This window comes from Eumetopias jubatus, unplaced genomic scaffold (assembly GCF_037043125.1).
Source record: "Eumetopias jubatus isolate StellerSeaLion01/CBP00866 unplaced genomic scaffold, mEumJub1_p1.0 scaffold_4, whole genome shotgun sequence".
Classification (NCBI taxonomy): Eukaryota; Metazoa; Chordata; class Mammalia; order Carnivora; family Otariidae; genus Eumetopias; species Eumetopias jubatus.
Genome location: NW_028274810.1, coordinates 64,517,282 through 64,531,481, shown reverse-complemented (window position 1 = coordinate 64,531,481; position 14,200 = coordinate 64,517,282). Strand labels below are relative to the sequence as shown.

Here is a 14,200-nt window from a genome sequence, read left to right as displayed (position 1 = left end):
CTAGAAACAGTGCACTGATTTTACAAATGTTCACATTTGGTTTTTCGTTCACCAAGATGATGTCAGTATAGCTAGTGAGATGCAGCTTGCCACCCTCTGCTTCTGGAACAAAAACCAGACTGCAAAGGGCACTGAGTACAGAAGCTAACGAAACTCGGAATGACAAGACAAAAAGAGCAGAAACCGTCAGTGTGACCCAACATTCTAACATGCCTGTTACATCAAATACGGTCATTTGAGGGTGTTGGGGGGGAGGACAGACAAGGAAAATTCATTTGGGTACAATGTGATGGAGTCTGCACACCAGTACTTCACCCCCAAATGAACAACAGCTGTACAGAACAAAATGCTACTTTAAAACACATGGTTTGTACAGGTATGTTTTCTCTTGTAATTTTTGTAAAAAAGTATCAAAACCTTCATGTTTTTAAATATATATATACATATACAGGTGGCTTTTTTTAAAGTTACTCTTTAGAGCACAAAGTGTTTGCAAATGCAGAGGGTTTCTGCTGATTCTTGACTATGCACATGGTGCATAGCCTGAATGAATAGCTTCCTGATTTCTTATATTAACTGAAAATTTGAAGCTGTAATTCCTCCACCTCTAAGTTCTCTGTCTCCTGAAAATCCCCAATACCTTGAAAATACAGTGTGAGGAGACTCCGATACTCTATCTTCATGCACTGATGGGAAAGGAAGTTATTTACTCTGAATGTTTTAATTCCTAATTCATTTATATTCTGTGAAATAGTACAGCTGGAGTTAGGGAGAGGAGTGAGGCTCACATTCCTGTGCTCTCTCCCGACGCCCACCAGCACCTGACTAGACAGTGCTTGGGATTCCCTCTGCAGGCTACCCATCTCCAAAATTTCATTTTCTTGGTGTTGAGAAAATCTCAGAGGCTCTTGACAACATGGAGTGCTTCTGTGAAAATCCCATTACCCTTATATTCAAAAAAAGGTCAACTCAAACATATGAAACACAGTCACTATTTCCCTTTGGCCACTGGAAAGCTGGAGGCTAAAGACTGTCATGTCTGCAAAGTGCTGGCGATGCATCCTGATGAACTCTCCATGATGCCCTTGGTGCCTCGTACACAATAAATGACTAAGAAATGTTTGCATAATTGAAGCAGAAATTAAACATAAGTATTCTATAAAGTGCTTACATTGAACCTGTCTTTCCATTCAGCCTCATTTCTTGCTAAGTCCCCCTTGAGCCTTTTGCTCATTACAATGAATTACATGCAGTTCCTTCCAGTCCTCATGCTGTTTCATGTCTCCGTATCCTCCTCTGCCTGGGGGGGCAGCCCGGACACTCCGACTTAGTTTTCAAGACTTAGTATAAGGTCACTTTCACAATGCCTTTCTTGACCCCATTCCTCATCTCCTTATGTAGAAATGACCTCTCTCTCCCTTTGTGCCTTAAGAGTACTCTGAAAAGAATCTATTCCTTTTTTGTTTCCACATGTCTTCCTCTACTGTTACAGTGAACTCTGTAAGGACAGAAAACACTTGAGTGACCTGTCCATCTGCAGTGCCCAGCATTTAGTTGGTACCTGGCAAATGGTTTCAGTGAATGGATATACTGCAATCACAGAGAAAATTGGAAGGATCACAGTACTTATTGCCATAAATTTAATTCCAATCTCATCTTGAGGTTAAAGGTTACCTCAATCTATTTAATAAATAATCAGGCTATCAAGAGTAAATAAATAAAATTTTAGTTTTCTGTCTCTGGAAGGCTATTTCTACCAGCGTCTTCATAATTCCACTGAGAAGACAGGCCATTAGGTAGCAGGTTTGGTACAATGTTCAGGCAGCCCAAAGTAGTCTCCTAGAGAAGGAAAGGAAGGAAAAGGTCTGGGACCAGTTTCTTTTAAACAGAGGAAAAAAAAATGTCCGATAAATCTTCTACCCTCCTGGCATTATGTCTAGGTTTCCTTCTGGCTCTATAGTCCAATGACTCTATGATCTGTTATTGGCTGTAGATACATGACAGCACAGGGGCAAAAGGCAACAGAAATGCAATTACACCTCAAAATGAGGTTCAGAAGCCTCCAAGACTAGAGAGGGAGGATGGACGTGACCTCCTCATTCATCTTATTGACCACCATTGGACACGTGAGGACTCTGCAATTTGTCTTCCGTAGCTTGCTTCCATAGCCGCCACTTCCAAACTGCAGCTGTAGCATATTCGGGAAACATGGATGTCTCTGAGAAAGCTGTGTTTCATCATCCTTTTGAGATCTCAGGCTGAACCATCCTGACTCCATTTTTGTTTTGTTTTGTTTTTTTCTGGGAAGGCCAGGATCTGACTGAAAGTTTAGAAACTACACATTAGTCACTGTTCTCATTTCCCCAGGGAATTCTATTTCTTTGGAGACGGGTCATAGAAAAAGTTGCTTGTTTTGTGTAAATCTCAATGTTTTTGTCATTTTTCTCCAGTCAAAAATAATTTTACTTTCCATTCTTGAAAGAATAGTAGTAAGTGATTAAGCTCCATAGGAGTTGGCCACCTGTTCTTAAAATCCTATTTGGTATTGGTCTTTAGGTCAATTGCCTCTCAGTGAATGTTTCAGGACTACAACACATGCATATCATGAGGAAATTGCTTGTTTATGCAGAGCATAGGGCCAAGGCTCCAGAACACAGTTGTTTTTCTCAGAAGTGAGGAGATCATGAGTGACGTTGAAGAAAGGTTCTAGGAGCAGGGTTATAGAACTCCCGAATGCCTGCCTGCAAATGTGAAGGGTATCAAGCTGGTGAGATATCCAAGCTTCATTGAGTTGGGGGCTGCTGAGGGGAGGGGTGTCAGAATTTGTTCAATTTGTTCACATGTCTTGTCCCTGGCTGTCTGGTGGGAGTGAAGTGGCAGAACAGCAGACTTAAGATCAGATCTTGGAAGAGAGAGCTGGTGGGGACAGAATTCCTTCTGGGACCGTAGGATTACGTTTTCAATGGCAGACCCCACAAAGAGAAAAGAGCACTTCTCCCACCTCTCCCAACGCCCAGCAAAAACAAAGAAAAGTGTCCATAATGAAAAAAAAAATCTATACATATACCCAGAGTTTTTCCTTTTATTTACAAAGTAGTAAACCAAATCCCTGTGTGAACATATATATCCAATATACGACAGTGTTGTAGATGCCATTTCCCCCTTGTAGGACTTCAAGTTTGGCCACTTTTTCTGACTTCAGCCAAAAGCTACTTTCATCTAAATGAACACACGATGGTAGCAAGCCTATGTTGTTTCCCCCACTTACAAGAAATGGCAGAGAGGAAGGGAAAGGGAAAGGGAGAAATAGAGATGTAACAGAGCCTATTCCACTGTCCTTACCCTCACCCACTGCATATCTCAGAGGTTCAGTGCCTGAGCCAGTCTCTACAGGAACCTTGGGCTGTTCTAGAAATGTCTCCACTTAGCTCTCCACGAGGAAGGATGGCACCCTAGGAGTGCTTCAGAGGAAACATAAGGAATTCAACCTAAGCGTCCTGAAGGAAAAGGAAGTTACTTGAAATGCCGAGCTTTAAAACAAGGAGCCAAGGTTCGGGTGTGTTCTCGCCTGAGCTCACGAGAACTTCTGGCACCATGTGAAGTCTGTGCACTGGCCTCGGACACAGAAGAGAAAGCCCGAGCGGGAGTCCCAGCAGCCACAGGTGAACTGAAAGGCTGTGCCTGACTGACTAGAGTCCCAGGAATTGCCAGAGGTGGAAAAGATCTGCCTCTTCCACTAGGTGTTTACACAAACCACAGCATCCATCTTTTTGAGCCGAATTTCCAAAGGCTTCTCTGAAAACTACAGATACCCCTCTGTGGACTGTTTCCCCATGTTTTTCTCTGTATGGATTCGAACAGCCCCAGGTGTGCCTCTTCTCTACAGATCTGCCTCTCTCACACACATACACATAGAAACGTAAACGCACACAGAGTCTGCATGGTGGGCCAATCATACCAAAAATAAATACTCTCGTGTCTCTAAATTATTTATAGAACTAATCTTATTTTTTGAAATATGCTAATAAATAATCTAAGTGGGGGAGGGAGCTGAAGTGTTTTCTCCTTTTTTTCACTTATGTTGATGGATAGCCACAAAGCATAATCATTTGATATACTAAAAAAGAAAAAAAAAAATCAAAACCCCAAACTCCAAAATCGAAAAAAGCTCCCCCCAAATCAAATACCCTCTGTAAATACAGTTTTAAAATGATGAGTAAGCGAGTGTACCCTCAGCCCCGTTTGGTTATGTACATCATGTTAGTCACTCAGCAGTAGCCATTCCGTGAAATCCTCATGGGTAGTGCAACCAGTTAAAAAGTGTATAAAACATTATACATATAAAAACTCTCACATCCTTTGGATGTTTGCAGTTCATCATAACTTTGTGGTTACCTTTCCGCAACATAAATTAAAAAGAAATCTCTCTCTCTCTCTCTCTCTCTCTCTCACACACACACACACACACACACACACACACACACGCACACACAGACCCATATACAGAAACCCCTTCATCCAGGCATACACCATCCAGAGAGTGTAGTGCATGGGACTGAATTCCATGAGGCACGAAGGGAGTGGTCCCATCCTCAGGGCAGTCCATCATCTTCAAGGCTTAATGCCACTCGCTGGGGAGACAGAGCAAAGAAATCACCATTAGACCCGCAGGAGCTATTTACTGAGTCCCCACCAGGCAGCAGGCATTCTATGACTTTATAGGCATTAGCTCCCATAATCTTCATACTACCCCAAGAGACAGGTTTGTCATATTTATTTTACAGATGAGGAAACGGAGACTCAATGAGCTTTAACGTTTGTCCTGGATCACATAGCAAGTGGGCGAACTAAAATTTGAACCCAGACCCGTGTGATTCCAGAGCTGTTGCTCTCTCCATCATTCTCTTCTGCCTCGTTGTCAAGGAGTGCTGGGGAGATCTCAAGTTTCTCAGTCCTTCCTCAGAGGATTTTAGGTTTTTTCAACATTAATGGGTTAGCTCTGGCAAATGTTTAATCCCAGGCCATTAGCTACTTGTCTCTAGCTTGTGAGTCACAATTAGGCAGGCGATCTGCCGCACCCCTCTTAACTGATTATACAGAATCGGAAGGCAATACAGGTCAATTAAATTCAATCCCTCTTTCCCTCAACCCTACTTTTTAGTCATTAGATGCTAGACTTGCCCTGTCACAAACGGCTGACTGTTAGTGGGCTGAGCCCATTAACCCCTGAGCTGGTCTATTCCATTGGAAGAGTGGACAGTGGACTTAACCTCTTTCCTCTACCGACAAGAAATCTCTTTCTCTAAATACTCTGATGTTCCCCGGTTCTCTTAGAGAGTTCTATACAGACAACCCTTGAAATCTGCAGACAGTGTCTGAGTTCCCTTCCTTTCTTTCTGAGTGTCTTCTCCTACAGGCTACACATATGGCTTTCCCCAAAGGGGTCTGTTGTAATCCTGTTTCCCACTTTTCCATTTCCTGGGTACACTCCTTTGGGCAGACCCCGGTGTTTCAGTATCTTCCTCCTAGCTAAGTGAATTTGGGCTAACCACTTTACCTCTCTGAGCCGTGGTTTTTACCATCTGTCAGATGGGAGTAAGAACAGGACCTACCACACAGAGTTGTTGAGGAACCAAACGAGAGCATCTCTGTAGAGTGCTTAACACACGTGGGGTCCAGAGTATTCTAGATCAACCTGACCAGCATAATAAAATAGAACCAGACTAGCATTTCCCATCTGTGGACAGTCTACAGACAATAAAAAGTGACCCCACTACCTTTCAAATCATCTTTGGGTTATTTGTGGTTTTGCGTGAACGCCATGGCCTTGCTCTACTAGCACAGATACTTGAGACTCTCGTCTTCTAGCCCGGTTACCCTCCCTCTCTCTCCAAGACAGACCTCTAGACCAAAGGCAGTGATGCTGGAGCTACCTGAGGAAAGGGCAGCGGGGAGAACAGGTTGTTGAGCATACTGATTCTCAGAGCTCCCAGGCAGGCTATTTACCCCATGACGTAAGTGGAAAGAGCATGGACTTTTGTGTACGTACAGACTGAAGTGTTTGTCCTGGTTCTGTCACTTCTTAGTTGTGACCCTAGGCAAGTTACTCACATTCTCTATTCTCAGTTTCCTCATCTGCAAAATGGGGCTAATCATATCAACTTTATAAAGTTACTGTGAAGACTACACAAGGAAATGTACATAAAACACCGAGCAGTGTCTGACACACAGGAGGTTCTCACTAAACGTCCATTTCCTCCCTTTCCTACTCTATTTCTCTGCAGCCGGCAGGAGCTTATTCCTCGGGCCTTAGATACCTCAGGAATGGCTCCTCCAGAGGGCTTATTTGCTCCTTGGGACACAACGCCACTTGACACGTGTACAGTGCTTTGTAACTCACAAAAGCTCTCACACGCGTGCTGTCTCACCTGAACGCTATGGATTTAGGAAGCAAATAGAATGGGGGTTATCATTCTTATTTTACAAATAGAAGTGAGCAGAGAGAAGTGACTAAGGCCACAAGGCTACGGAGCAGTGAAACTGGGAGCCATCTCCTCAGGCTAAGCTCAATGCCTCTTCCACTGCCCCCCACCCCCAATCTGTAAAACTTGGTCAAGCACCTATTTGTGTGATTGGCCGAGGTTAAGTCTCAAGGCCATCTGCCAGCCCTCCTCACTTGCTCAACTTCATTTCCCATGCCTCCCCTTCATGAATAATGTGCTTCCATGGCAAGGCAGTCTGCTCTGCCCCATACTCGATCGTTTCTTCCTCAGGCCATTTCCTCGGTCTACAGTGAACTCATCTTTCCTCTTTGCCCCAACACCCAGCTTACAATTTGCAGCCTTCCAGGACCAGAATGCCTTCTAGGATTGGCTGCACCTGCCTAGGCTCACGCCCTCACTCACCAGCCCCTCAGACTCAAAGTGGCACTGCCCTACCTTGCACTTGACGACAGGCAGCTCGGAAAGAGGGTTCTTCGGGAGTTGGTGCAGCTGTGACCTTGGTTCCCCCGGCAAGACAAAAAGCTCCTTGAGGGCAGGGGCTGGGTCTTCCAGTTCTCTGGTCTCCCCAAGACAGGGCTCTGCCCACAGTGGGTGATCAAAGCTGCTGATTGCCTGACAGGGGGATGGACTGGATGACCTATGAGGTCACACTCAGCCCCCTGACTCTGCTGTATGACCATGACATCTGCTCCAGACACTTTGGCGGTCCTTGCTCCCCCAACAAGCCAGGCCCTATTGTACCCCTCAGCCTTTGCACCTGCTTCTTTCTGGAATGCCATTTTCCTCCTCCTCTTGCTGAAAAACTGCTATTAACCTTTCAAGGATACAGTTCATCTATCACAGCCTCTGTGAGACATTCCCTGCCTGGTTTCCCAAACAGAAATAACAGCTCCCTTGTCGATGGTCCCTCAGCGTTTGTTCAGCAAATATGTACTGGCTCCCAGTATGCTATGCTGTGCTAGGCCCCAGGGAAACAGATGAATTGAACGATCCTGCCCTCAAGGAGTTCACGGTCTAGTGGGGAGACCAATGAGCAAAAAGACAAGTTGACTACAGTGTGACAGGTGCTGGGACGGAGAGAGGCTGTGGAAGAACAAAGAAACCAGGGAAAGCTTCCTGGAAGAGAGACTCCTGAGCTCCACCAATGCACTACGCACACAGCTGTACAACAGTAAGTGACTCTCACCCCCCACCAGCTCCTCGGAAGTGGGTACATTCCTTCCTTACTTGAGAACAGCGCATATCCGGGGCAGCGCTGGGCTTGCAGCCAGCACACAGTGTTTGTGTGAAATGAACACATCTGAATTGCATGGCCACAGTTACCCTTCCGGGCCAAAGGTTCTGAAAACGTACTCAGCAGAAAGAAAGACATTTGGTTTCTTTACCCTAGGAACAGCCTCCAGCTACAAGGTGGTCCTGATACATTTCCACCCCAACCACCTGCCCCAGCGTTTCTGTGTCCCCAGGGCCTAGAGTAGTGTCTGGCGCATGGAAGGTTCTTGATAAATGTTGGAGGGAAGGAAGGAGGGAGGGAGGGAGGGTGGGCGGGAGGCAGGAAGGAAGGAAGGAAGGCAGGAAGGAGGGAGGGTGGGAGGGAGGCAGGAAGGAAGGAAGGCAGGAAGGCAGGAAGGCAGGAATTCTTCCAGCACGGGATACTTACTGCAGGGTAGACGTGGCCAGTCTGAGCAGTCCTCCCTATGTGCAGCTCATCTTCGTCCTCTTCTTCTGTCGTTTTCCTGTACACCGGGTTGTCAAAATTCATGCTTTTGGTGTTCTTCCGCTTCCAGTTTCTCCAGATCAGGTAGCCACTCATGCACAGCAGGGCTATTACCGCTGGAGAAAGGGACACAGCATGCTGAACTTCTGGTAGGCTCCAGCCCATTGCTCAGATGTCAGGGCATTTCTCGCCCCCTCTCCAACTTTCCTGCCCCTTGCTCCTCAGGTGGTTCTGCGAGTCCTTTTTCTGCTGCTTGGAAGCCCTGCTCCTGTATCTTCCTTTATTAACTGCCCATCTTTCACGACCCAGCTCAAATGCGAAGTCTCCTCTGCTTCTAGGGGAGCAGTCAGCTGCTCCCTCCTGTGTGTCCCCAGCCCATGGTACTGTACTTTATATGTGTGTGTACCCCCAACCAGACTGAGCTCTTTGTGGGCACGGACTGTGTCTTCATTGCTCTGCCTCGCTCAGTAACATGTACTGAGTGAATGAATGAATTTCTTCACCACACCTTCGTCCTAATGCTGCGGCTTCCTTGGAATTCTCTGAGAAAACCATCCTCTCCCCAGATGCAGGGTGGATGGTGGGCTGGGGCTCTGCAAGAAGAGGAGCATCTCTAGAAGGGGACACAGCAGGGAGACACTGGCTCTGATGTGCAACTGATGAACATATGAATGAGTGAAGGAGGACATTCTCTAACACAGCTGGGCAAAAATGGGGTAAGCAGCTTCACGAGATAGTAGGCGATCACCGTGAGCTTTCAAGTGGAGGCTGATGACAGCTATCCAGGCTGCTCGAGAGGGACTTTTTTACTTTGGTCATACTGTGATCATCGATACTCATTAAAGACAGGAACAAGGCCAGGACACCTGTCACCACCGCTACTGTTTATTGTTCCAGAGACCTAGCTTTGGTGTGAGACCAGATCAGGAATGGAAGAAGACACACAGGGGAGAGGGAGAAACCAAAGCGTTAGTATTATCAGTTCCGTATGTTCAGAAAATCTTGGAAAAGCAGATGAAAAACTATTAGAAATAACTTCAGTTCATCAAGAATTTAAAAAGGCAATAGCTTTCTTACTAATCAGCAATAACCAATTAGAAAAGGGAAAGGGATAAGAACACATTCACAGTAGCTTAACGAAAAACTATAAAATGCCTGGAATAACCTAACAAGAAATGTGCAAGTCCTATTTGATCTATACAATTTTACAGAAGGACATAAAAGAAGGCTCAAATAAATTGAGAGAAGTGTCATGTTCCTGGATGGGAAGTTTCAATACTGTAAAAATGTGAATTCTCCCCACATCAACTTATATATCCAAAGACTAAGATTCCATCATTAAGATGATTCTAAAGTTTATCCAGAAGAGGAGTTGAAAAAAAAATCCAAGAAAATATTGCAAGAACAATAATGCTCTATTAGGTATTAAAACCTAGCGTGAGGTTGTTCTTACAGTATATAGGAACAGACAGATAATTGGTGAAGGACAATGAACAGCCCAGAAGCAAGTCAAAGTATGGATAGGCATGTAGTTTATAATAAAGATGACAATTCAAGTCAGAGGGATGGATTACTCAATAATGGTCTTGGGAAAATGAAAGAGGCCTGTAGAAAAAAGATAGTTAAATCTCTACGTCACAGCATACTCTAAAATAAATTCCAAATGGGTTGGTGTCTAAATATAAAATAATATTTAGTAGAAAAATATATGGGGAGATATTTTAATAATTTACAGTGAGGCAGACCTTCCTAAGCAAAACACGAAACCCAAAAATTGTAACACGAAAGATGAACAGATTGGATACGTAAAATTTTTTTAAATTTATGTGTGGCAAAAAGTACCACAAACATATTTAAAAATCAAGTGGGAGTATGGAAAAGAATATCTGTAAATGTGTATTACAAAGGTTTATTTATTTATTTAAAGATTTTATTTATTTATTTGACAGAGAGAGACACAGCGAGAGAGGGAACACAAGCAGGGGGAGTGGGAGAGGGAGAAGCAGGCTTCCTGTGGAGCAGGGAGCCCGATGTGGGGCTCGAACCCAGGACCCTGGGATCATGACCTGAGCCGAAGGTAGATGCTTAACAACTGAGCCACCCAGGCGCCCCTATATTACAAAGGTTTAAGATTCATTATGTATAAATATTTCTACAAATAAGAATAAGATCAAGAACCGACAGAAAAACCAGACAAGACCAGGAATAAGCAATGCATTAAGGAGCAAATGTAAATGGCCATTAAGCTTATGAAAAGATACTCTACCTCATAGGGAAATGCCAGGGAAAGAATACTCAACTTTTACCCCTCAGAAGAGCAGAAATTAAAAATATTAATTATATCGGAGGGGGTTCTATCAGGGAAACAGAGTACACAAGCCCTTCTATCGAGTAGAGGATGGCAGGAAAGGGCTTAGTTTCTCTTTCATTAAACAATGTTCAGGGTGTTTTCCGCTTACTCTACTCAAAATCAGCCTGCCACAGTTTCCCCATCATCTTTCCTGTTAAAGCCTTTCAAGGCCAATTCAAATGGCATCTTCTCGGGAAGTACCACTCGCTCTCCTCCGCAGGACATCACACTATTATAGCACGGTGTAATGCATATTAACACCACTCCTGCATCACTTTTGAGGACCAAGTCTGATTAAAGACTGAAGGCTCTTAAAGTCTTTTATCTTCTTCTTCCCTGGATCCTTGGCACTCAGCAGAGTCCCCTGCAAAGTGCAGAAGTTTTGAAAACATTCACTCACTAGCTCACCACCACACTGGGGATTTCCAGGATAAATGGGCAAAGTCCTTGTCCCTGAGGTGCCCATGGGCAAGCAAGGGAGAGCAACCTATGAATGGGCAGTCGCAATTCGAAGACCCCACCAAGAGATGAGACTGGTCCAAGAGACGGCATATTCAGGACACTATGTGAACAGCGGGGTGGGAGAGAATAAATCAGCCTCTGTGGTTCTCTGTGAGCTTTAACCAAATGTTGTATTTTGGCCATGTCACACTTCTAGTTCCAAACCCACCCCCACCCCGCTCTCCCATGCTAGTTCCCCTTCCTGGCTTTGCTTCCTGCTGTTTTCACTGCTTGGATTGCTCTGGATTCTTCTTCATTGGGCTGACTCGGCGTGAGTCATTACCCATCATTTTCACTCGGAAACCTTCCCTGCCCACTTCCCTTCTCTTCCGATTCCAAGTTAAGTACTTCCTCAGCGCTTCCACTGGACTGCCTGTGGTTTAATTTTAGACTTCCATGTCATCATCAAATTAGTTATCTGTTATGCGTGTCTCTCCAACAAGACTAAACTTCTGGAGGACAGGAACCGTGTCTTATTCATTTTTAACCACCTTCTCTCCACTTACCACAGTCTGCTACATCGCAGCTGCTTGATAAATGTTTGTTGAAAACCAAACCGAAAGGAAGCAAGACAGCACAATTTACTAAAGGAATGGCAAGCAGTGCTCCTCATTAATTCAACAAATATTTTATTTCCTACCATGTGCCAGCCACTGCTAGGAGCTGGGGAGAGTGGCGAGCAAGACAGGCGCCAGCCCTGTGCCCACGGGAGCCGGCAGTTCGCCTTCACATGGTCGGCATTCGGAATGTGAACGCTGGGGAATAGGGAGGCATTGGGACGGTTGCCTGGGGCCAGGTCCTGAAGGGACTTATGTGCCAAGCTAAGAAACCAAATGGCAGCACTGGGAAGTGGGCAGGAAGGCTGCCGGGGCAGAAAAAGTCTCTGAGCCACAGTTTCCTCAATGGGACAGGTCAGTGTGCTAAGTGCTCTGTGCTAGTGCCTTTCCCCAGAGCCTGAGCTCGGTTTTTATCGTCTCCCTGGAGACTTGGGGCCACACTCACCCATGGGCACGAGGATCCCAATGACCGCAGCAGTGACTGTTGAGCCCATCTTGCCACCTTCATTCCCATCTGCAAAACACAAATGTGCAGAATGATGCTCCAGCACCATGAGCCCAAGTCCTTGCTGACTTCAAGCTGTAAGAACTACCCAACTGCTGCCCTCATTCCAAAGTGAGGATCCTGGCTAATGCCTAACAATTCAGTCTTTCCAGATCCCATCAAAACTCGGACAGAGGTTATCTTCATTTCACACATGGGGAAACAGAGTCTTACTGGGGTTCTGGGGACTCACAGAGAAGCTGCAGAGCTGGGACCCAAACCCAGGACGTGTGCCCCAAGTCCCTTACCCTTCCCACAGTACCATGTGCTAGGAAGCTGCGGGTGGGGGGGGGGGGAAGTCCTTGGCAGAGTGAACACTTAGGTCTCTATGTTGCTAACTCTGACCGAGGCAAATACCTTTTCCAGCCCATATCTATTGCTTTGTCTCTGTTGCTTGGGTGGTCTGTCTGTTCGTCTGCATTATCAGCTTATTTTCAATAAGTAATTAAATGGGATGCACTATAACGTAGTGGCACCAACAGCACAGACTCCTGGGGTCAGACATCCTGGGTTCAAATCCCAGCGCTCCTACTTGTGTGGGCAAGTTACCTACCTCCTGGGGACACTGTGAAGGTCAAATGAGATAATTCACGTAGAGTGCTTCCTGCGCCCGGTGCCTGGCACAGCCTTGCCTGCTTCAAAGTGGGGGGACTGCCTGGGAAGCCTGCGGTAGCAGCGCCGCCCGCTCACTGCGCATGAGCAAGCACCGGACGGCGAGAGTCAGGCCCAGAGCAGCAGGAAGCCGGAGGGGAGACCCTGAGCTCCCGAAGCTCTGCCCCACACGAGAGGGCCAGGAACTCACGCCACCTGCCTCTCTGAACTTCAGGGTGAGCGCTCAACTCTGCAAAGCCAGGTTCTGCCAGCAGGATGGGCCTGATGAGAAAGGTGCTTCCAAGCTGCTTGGCTTCTGGGCCACATATGGGAAAAAGTTTTAAAGATGGTTTATCTTCTTAAGTGAACTCGCCCTGGCAGGTGACCCAATTAAAAAGGTATTTGCTGGATAATGAGACAGAACATTTCTGGCCCATGAGAGTTACTGCTCCCGATGATTTCGTAAGTGCTGAACATAATTATTTTCATGCCAGGGTTTGGAAAGAGGCACAAGCAGACCATAGTGATGGTATTACTACCTGGGGAACTGGCTGAGGGGGCCCAGAAGAGAGACCAGAGCTTCTGAGGTTTCCAGACCATAGGGACACCCCCACATCCACACATCAGTACCGCATGAAGCCAGGCACACGCCCAGCGACAGCAGAGGCTGTGCACGCGAGCCCTTCTGTTTGCACCACCTCCTCTGTCTCTCCAGGCAATCTCGTGAAGCAGGAGGGGGAAGGGTAATTATCATTCCCACTTTGTAGGTAAAGAAACTGAGGCTCAGAGATAGGAAGTGGCTTCCCACAGGACCCTCTACAAGTTAGGGGCACCTGAGACTCCTAAATCATAGGTGGGCACCTCTACCTGCTTCCTCAGAGAGGTCCAAGTTTCTGCTCTGGTATGATCTCTCCTTCCACATATCCTGCCCCCCCCCCCCATCCTGGCTTCCTGAAGGCCCCTCCCATGTCAGGAAAGAATGCAGAACTCATTTCCTTACAGTGCTGGGAGTGGTTGCTGGTCACAGGGCTTGGGGTAGAGGGCTTGATGCTGGGAGCCCTGGGGACACCAACTGAGCTTGGGACCACAGCTGCCAGGCTTGGTGTCTCTGTGCTGCGGTTCTGGTAGGTGAGGCTGTGGACAGTGGCCCCAGGGGTTCTCGTGGTGTCGGCTGGTGTCCTCGTTGTGGTAGGAGCTAATGTCGTAGTTGAGGTAGATTGAGGTGCTGGAGGGGAAATGTCACGGAGGTTACTCGGACAGAGAATTCTCTTGCTTTATGCCTAACTTATTGCCTGTATGAATTATACTTACGAAGTTATCCTCAAGGCTCAGCTCAAAATGCCAAGGCTTCCCTAAACCTCCTGAATGGGCTCTGACCTTTAGCTGAATCTCAAGCACTATATGTTTATACCACACATCGACTTGATTAAGACAGGT

The 14,200-nt window shown here is 46.2% G+C and overlaps 1 protein-coding gene across 7 annotated transcripts in view; it reads right to left on the bottom strand.

The window, feature by feature from the left end:
• LRP8 (LDL receptor related protein 8) overlaps positions 1–14,200 on the bottom strand; it is a 77,223-nt gene continuing 63,023 nt past the window's right edge. For 3 of the 7 annotated variants that reach the window (XM_088022421.1, XM_088022422.1, XM_088022423.1), the window contains 4 exons: positions 13,764–13,988; positions 12,074–12,142; positions 8,164–8,336; positions 1–2,320 (listed from right to left, as the gene is read on the bottom strand). In XM_088022421.1, coding sequence (XP_087878547.1) covers positions 2,069–2,320; positions 8,164–8,336; positions 12,074–12,142; positions 13,764–13,988 — 719 coding nt within the window. In that variant the 3' untranslated portion in view covers positions 1–2,068. Of the gene's footprint in view, positions 4,632–6,938; positions 7,116–8,163; positions 8,337–12,073; positions 12,143–13,763; positions 13,989–14,200 lie in introns of all 7 variants that reach the window. The other 4 variants (XM_028106857.2, XM_028106859.2, XM_028106858.2 and 1 more) reach the window with 2 other exon arrangements.